This window comes from Habropoda laboriosa, unplaced genomic scaffold (genome assembly GCF_001263275.1).
Source record: "Habropoda laboriosa isolate 0110345459 unplaced genomic scaffold, ASM126327v1 scaffold34, whole genome shotgun sequence".
NCBI lineage: Eukaryota > Metazoa > Arthropoda > Insecta > Hymenoptera > Apidae > Habropoda > Habropoda laboriosa.
In genome coordinates this window covers 1,289,403-1,296,799 of record NW_017100142.1, presented here as the reverse complement: position 1 = coordinate 1,296,799, position 7,397 = coordinate 1,289,403, and the positions used below count along the sequence as shown (strand labels likewise).

Genomic DNA, 7,397 nt, shown 5'->3' with positions numbered 1-7,397 from the left:
CACGAGGTTACGTGGTTTACCACCGCTTGCAAAACGGTTTTATTTGCACGAGGGCTTAGGAGATGCCCCTCTGCCGCGTGTCCCCCGACCTATTGTATACGTAGGCGATACAAAACGAAAAATAAAACTAAACCGTGGATGGAAAACAGTGTGACGCCTCCTCGGCCCTATGCCAACAGCATTTCGTGAAAATGAACAACGCGTCCTTTTCTTATTTGCCGATTTCTTTGGTACACGCGCGCGATTCGCTAAAAGCAGCTCTCAGTTTCGATCGCGATCGATAGGTCGGTCGAGAATCGATTCTCGCTCGAACTCGCTTCTTTTTACGCGGTCGCGATAAGAGTTTATTGACTCCGATAGAAGCGATTCTTCGATCGCGCGTTGTCCGTCTCGAAGCGGGAGAACGGAGCGTTATCGGGAGTCGCGTCGATTAGTCGAGTGGCTTGCTCGCGTTGGATTTTACGGTGAAATGGGAAGACGGGAAAGGGAGGACCTTTCTCGGGAATAACGCGAGACCGTCGCGCGCTACCCTTTGTAGATTTCCTCATGCGGCGTGCGCGTGCACGGGCCACGACCTTCGAATTTCGCTATCTAAAGTTCGGGTGCAGAGGACAATCTACGTTTCGTTTCTCTTTTTGCGCCGGGATATCTTGTTGTCGAGATTAGCGCGCGATCCAATGACGCAAAGCCTGCTCGTCGTCGGTTACCGTCTACGATCTCGCAACCTGCGCGTTCTCTGTTTTCGCCTTCTCTTCTCCCTGTTCTCTCTCTTCGAACTCGCTTTATAGTAACCTCGTTCGTTATTCACCCGTCGTTTTGTTTGCCATCGGAAGGAAAGCGGAGAGCGAGCGCGCATCGTAATCGTTGATCTTGGACGCAAAGTTCGTCGTGAATCATCCGAGGGTTTACAGTCCAGCAAGGAGAGAGCACGAGAGAGAGAGTCTGTGTGTGTGTGTGCGTGTGTGTCGTACCCATTCCGTTCCAAGAAACCTTTCGGTATCGCGTGACTCGACATCCGACATCGAGGAAGAGCTTCGAGAACGGCGGCGCGCGGTTGCGAGTGCGACAGTGACAGAGTCAGAGACAGAGTGTAATTTCCTATTGGTTTTCGAACAGCGCGTACATATATGTATACCGTTTACTTATAAAACGTGGAACGCGTACATACATACGTATATCCATAGTAGGAGTCGCGTAGAGAAAAAAAGAGTGAAAAAAGAGGAAACGTAGCGATCGTGGTGAATGAAAGTAAGGCGAGACGCGTGTTCTCGGTTTTTTCCTTAGCGCGTTTTTGCCTCGGCACTATTTACGCTACGTCTCGACGGAGAAACTATGGTACAAACCGAGGCAATACTTTTCCTCGTTCACTCTCTGCGCGCCTATGCACGTGCAGTTGTTGGTCTGTTTTTCGATAGTTCGGGGGCGCGATTGGGATGGAGGAAGAGGGACAGGAGGAGAAGTAGGTGCATCGACGAGGTAGAGGTAGAGGTAGAGGTAGCGGCAGGATCGGTGGTATGTAGTTCGTAGAAGCAGCTTGCCACGAGAATGGTGGGGATTGACGAGGAATGCTCGAGAGAGGAGCGTTAATCGAGGGCGGGAGCGAGGTATCGCGAGGGGGGACGCGAACGAACGGAGAAAAGACACGAAGGAAGGGAGAGATCCGCGGAAGGGGAAATCCTGACCACGTTCGAGGTCCTCCTAACGCCATTCGCTTGGACGTTTTGTGCACACACTGTCGGATTATATTCCGGCCGGTACGTTTCTCTGTTCGGTGACACGACCGCGTCGTTTCTTTCGCACGACCTTCTTTCGTCCATCCGCTCGATCGAAAAGTTGGCCGTCGAAGAGGTGGACGAAACAACGAAAGCGGAGAAACAGCGGCAAGAAGGGCGGGAGAGCGGGTGATTGGGAAGGAGGGAGGGCGGGAGGGTGGAAGGGAGGAAGGAAGGAAGGAAGGAAGGAAAGAAAGAAAGGAAGAAGGAAGGAAGGAAGGAAGGAAGGAAGAAAGAAAGAAAGAAAGGAAGAAAGAAAGAAAGAAAGAAAGAAAGAAAGAAAGAAAGAAAGAAAGAAAGAAAGAAAGAAAGAAAGAAAGAAAGAGAGTCAGGAAGAAGTTGGAACCAGGAGAGGGCTGCATGCAGTAAGTTGTCTTGCTTCGTTTAAAATCTTTCGTCTGTACCTTGGTTTTACTGTTATCACGAGACCGAAGGAACGCGCGTCGCTTTGGACGGCGTTTCTCCGTGTTCGTAACGATCGGTACGTTCCGGTACTCCACCTAGCATCAACTACGAGCACGACTACGAGTTGTCCTGCCACGTTTCACTTAGCCCCTCGCGGCAACCCGCTGCGATGCCCTCCCCCCTCCGCGTTAGCCGTTGAACACGTACCGTTCGAACGACGTTTCATTTTTATCGGTGCTTCGTCGCGGACGCGAAACGAAAACAAAGTAAATGGGAAACCGATAAGAATTGTGAAAACATTGCTCGTAAATAAACGTCTCGACTCTCCGAGACTTTAGGTCGAAGGTGGTAGTGACGGCTAGTGGAAGAGGTCTGCGAGAGGCGCCGGTGTGACATTCGTGGGGTCACGGGTTTTCTCTCGGTGGGATCTTCTCTCGCGACGGACGGCGGCCGTGCTGCTGTCGTGAGAAGCGGCTTATCGGCTCGCTGGATTCAGATAGCGATCCGGTAACAGGGGCTATAACCCCGTCGCCACCGACCTTCTAGATTGGGTTTCGCGATATCTGCATTCCTCGCGAACCGCCTCCTTTTCTTAAGCTTTTCTCTCCCTTTTCTCTCCCTTGCCAAGTGATAGACGGTAGTTTGGAGAATCATAGAGACGGAAAAAACGAGAAAATGGAGGATTTGGCGACGCGATCGAGAGCGTTTCGGTCTCGGTCTCGGTTCTAGGAAGAAATTCGATCGCGTTAGGTTATTGAAGTAAAGTTGTCGCGGGGCGGGACGGTGTGCGCGCGGTTACGTATCGTATATAGAGTAGGAATTGGTGTGCGGGGTGCGTACCGGAGAACGGAGATTCTCCGAAGTGGTATCGGTGGCGGCGCGCGAGACGTATCGATATCGGATGACGCGTAGAAAAGGGCCGACTAGCTTGGTACGCCCGGCTTGGTCGGAAGAGGAGCTATTAAAGGCGCGCACGGTTCAGGGAATGTCGCGTGGCCGTGTCTGCTGCTGGTGAAACGAGGCGCGTCCGTGCGCGACAAGGTGGCGGTGGTGGTCTTGACGGAGAGAAATTACGACGGAGTGCGCAGCACGTGCTACGCTCGCGTTTCCGCGCGGAAGTTGCTTGCACCACCTTGCAGGTGGTGAAGAAGAGGAGGCCGAAACGATTCCGCGTTGACGGGAGGCGCAGCCAGCCGTGACGCGACTTTCCTTCCAACTTGTTTCACGCGATTTACATACGTCCGCCGTTTATTCTTTCGACTTTTCTCAACGTTCTTCGTGAAAGACGCGCGCGAAGGACGTGGTTGAGCGGTTATCGATGTTTCCTTTACGACGAATACCACCGCACCGTGGCTAGACTCAGTTTGGCGCGAAACCGTTCCGGGAGAAGGCGCGAATCGTTGGAGGAGCACGTACCGATCGAACGGTACGTGTCCGACGAGCCGCGGAAAGCGGCAAGGTCACGCGTTCTCCAAGCTTTGCTTTGCGATCCACAACGTGTTCGCGTTCTCCGCGATAAAGAGACGCGCACGATTTCTCGACCAATTGCTGTCTCTCTCTATCTGTCGTGTACATCGGTGACGTTCGAATCGACGACGCGTTGCTTTCGAAATCGGGGTGGAGGATTTCTCGCACGAGCCTCGCGAGTTTGATCACGCGTGCGTCCAGTTCTGCTGCAGTTGCGCAACGGATATTGCCAAGAGGAAATTTTGCTCGGTCGTATCGGCGTTTTCGTGACTTTAGTATTGTCCGCGACGAGCTCGAGTTGGAAGGAAGGAAGTTAGGAAGCCCTGTCTGAAACGTTTTCGCCCGAGGCGGCGAGAGTTTTCAGGTACTGCTGGAGGGTTCTCGATGCTAATGGTAACGGTAGCGGTAATGGCTGGCACGGTAATGGCAATGGTAATGGAGTAGTTGTGTTCCGGGTAGCTGTTGTTCGGAAAAGAACATCGAAAAACCTCCCGTGTTGGCACGCGCCCGCATTTACGGCTCGATGAATCGGAGAGAAGAACGGTTCTCGTTTCCGGTCTCTCGCGGAACCTGAACTGGCCCGCGGCGTCGCCGAGGTTGCCTGCCTTCCGAAAGGCCGAACGTGTGTGTCCAGCTGGTCGCGAGCGTAGATCGGTTCGTTCCGAGACGATTAATTCCCAGGAGTGGGGGCGTGTCTCCCTGCGATCGCGTTTCACGCTTCTGCAAGATGACGAGATCGTTTTAGGTTTACGTTTGGTCGTTGTTTCAGTTCGTTGTATCGTTCGATGAGCGGCTTGGGCAGCATGCCAACGGCAGACGCGGCGGGAACCGGAGCCGCTTATGCCCTTCCTTACATGACCACCAGCCCCACGGAATTGACGGCGGTCGTCGGTCGTCGGTCGTCGGTCGTCGGTCGTCGGTCGTCGGTCGTCGGTCGTGGTGAAGAAGGAAGTAGGTACTTACTTAGATATGTAATGGAAGAGTCACGCACGATTCTCGAAACGTACAGGCTTGGGCACCGGTCTTCCTGCCATCTCGGAGGATTACGGAGGTGCCAACAGCGGCAAGTCGTCGAGCACGGTGACTCATCAGCCATTGCCAGGCTTTTTGCAACCGTTTCGCGGTAGGGTGAGCTTTCGGGGATACAGTCCGTCTTATTCGACGCAGCAGACCAGCACCGGAGTCGGAGCCACGGCGGTCGAGGCCTCGTCCTGGAACTACGCTTCGCCCTCGAACGACTCTCTGACCACCCAGTACGCCGCTCCGTCCAGATGCCAGACCGTGAACCCAGCGTCGACGCCCACGCAGCATCAGCTCACCGCCACTGCAAGCCTTAGCGCAAGTGAGTAGCACTCTTTTTCCGATCCGTCCACTTTTTCTGATCCGTTCTGCTAAATACACGGCTAGTTTCTCCGCGTCTTCTTCGCCTCCCGCCTATGCAACACTCGCACTCGCGTTCACGAGGACGAAACACAGCCGTTCTCTTCCCTCTCGCTCGTTTTCTCTCTTTCTCTTTCGGTGGCTGTCCCCAGGCTTCTCCGAGGGGAGGACCGCCGGGTCGCGTTACGCTCCGTGGATGTTTGGAAAAACGATAAATCGAGAAGGATTGGAAGGACACGCACCGCATCGTGTTTCAGGGCTTCTCTCGTGGTTGGTACGGTACCCCCTTACTCGTCGGTAATTGGTCGGTAATTGGTCGGGAAAAGGAAAAAAATAGCAGAAGTACGCGGGCGAGTGTTTTGCCATCGAGGGAGTGAAAGTTACAACGATTGTCGCGAAGCATTCATATGTACGTAAATAGAGGATCAACCTTGCCGTCGTGTTCGATTGGCCGCGCGAAACACGAATGGAAACGTACTCGGCGCAACCCAGCCGTCGCGTCGCGGCAACTGGATAGGTGACTACATACTTACATATATAATAGCCGATCGTACGAATTTTCGCGGTTATCTCCGCGACAAGTGGTATCGGTGGTTGCACGGGTCGCTGGCGGCGAGCGACGAGCGACGAGCGACGACCAATCTTTCGTTTCTTCTTCGTACGATCGTTCCGTTTCTCTTAAATTTAATCGGCGGCGTGTGAGCATAATCGCGCCAAGATCCACGGTTTGGCAGCGATGCTGGAACAACGGCAAGTATCGAGGGCCTGGTATCGTCGTATTTCGCGATGCGTCAACGTTGTCGGCCGTTTTCGGCAAAGGAACGGTGTTGCGCATTTGACGAGCGTGGCACGCGCTCCCTCGGCCACGGTATCGAAAGAGACGCATTGATACACGACGGCCGCCGACCCTGACCTAGACAACGCGCGCATACTTGTAATCTAGTTTTGTCTACGCGCGATACAGCAGAAACGATAATAGTCCTTATGTACATATCTATTTAGTCGCGCGCGTTTCGGGTGCCGCGAATTCTCCGATAATTTCACGCGTATCTTCACCTCTGCGCGCACGATCATCCGCAGGCCAGCATTATCCGTGTTTCAGTTCGCATCGAACCGTTCGTCGAGGCGGTTTGCACGCGACATTCTCCCCGACCGTGGTGGTGGTGGTGGTGCTGGTGGTTCTGGTGGCGATGACGACTCGTTGGTCGGTGGTGACAGTGCATCGCACACCCACCGAATGGAAAGTTGTCGCTGGTTTTTTTCTTCTCGGTTTACGCTACGATAAAAACTGTGGTCGGATCGTTATTTTTATGCGGCATTATTGCGCCCAACAACGACGGTCGCCGCGATAACGCTCGCGACGAGTGCACCGCGCGGTGCGTAATCTTTCGCCGAAGGACTCGCACGGTTCAAAAGGTCGAGCGGATTGTTTTTTTCCTTTTCTTTCTTCTCTCCCCTTCCCTCTCTTCTCTTGCATTTACGAGCGGAGCGTCCTGGATCCTCCGTCGATCTCTGTGAAAAACGCAGAGGGACGCACTTCACTAAGTTAGGTAGGCTGGATATGGCAATTAGGATGGGCTCGGCGGATATCGCAAAGAAAGCAAGGAGGACGAGAGGAGACGAGACGCGACGAGACGAGGCGAGACGAGGCGAGTCTGGAAAGCTTTTGAAGTGGCACGGTGTGGTGTGGTGTGGTGATTCTTTTGGGAAACGTCGTCGGGCGGCGGCGTCTGCGGTTTCCACGCGGCTCGTCGCTTTAGCCGAACGCCAAGGGTAACGGGGAATGCGGCTTTTAACATACCGCGATCATCTCGAGTGGTTTCTAAAGGAGAGCGCGTGCGCGCGACCAAGAAGAAGCCCCCCGTCGACGGTGAAACAGAGCGACGGCAAACCGTTTCTACTCTGTTGCGCCCTTTGCCAGCACGCGCCTGGCCTCGGTTTTACTTTAATTTTAACCTTCTTCGCCAGCCAGATCCCTCTCGCATCTGCTTCGCGGATGCACTCCTGCTTTAAGTCGCAATCTCGACCAAACTACTCGGGGGGGGGGGCTTTCGACCTCCTAACTCATCTTCAAATACACACCCGCCTATAATACAATATTCTATAACGCTCTTCGTCCTCCGTCTCCATTCGACTCTCTTATTCTCATTCTCCGTCGCTTCGTCATCTTCGATTACGAAGAATCCAGCGTTTCCGCGTGAGCCGCAGTGGTATCGATGATACGCTTGCGTTCTTGGAGCCGTTTCTTCGCTGCCTTTGAACGCTGCTCTAGCGAGAGCTAGAGAAAGTTAGCGAGAAACGCGCGAGAAGAACGCGAACCCACAAAGAAAATCTACCGGTACAATTTAGTTCTCTATATTTCTCTGTCTCCGT

At 53.7% G+C, this 7,397-nt stretch overlaps 1 protein-coding gene across 1 annotated transcript in view; it reads left to right on the top strand.

The window, feature by feature from the left end:
- Positions 1-7,397, top strand: part of LOC108572513 (filaggrin-like) — a 23,777-nt gene that overhangs the window by 12,439 nt on the left and 3,941 nt on the right. The window contains exons 4-5 of the mRNA XM_017934768.1: positions 4,414-4,528; positions 4,626-4,986. Of these exons, the coding sequence (XP_017790257.1) occupies positions 4,414-4,528; positions 4,626-4,986 (476 nt within the window). The remainder of the gene's footprint in view (positions 1-4,413; positions 4,529-4,625; positions 4,987-7,397) is intronic.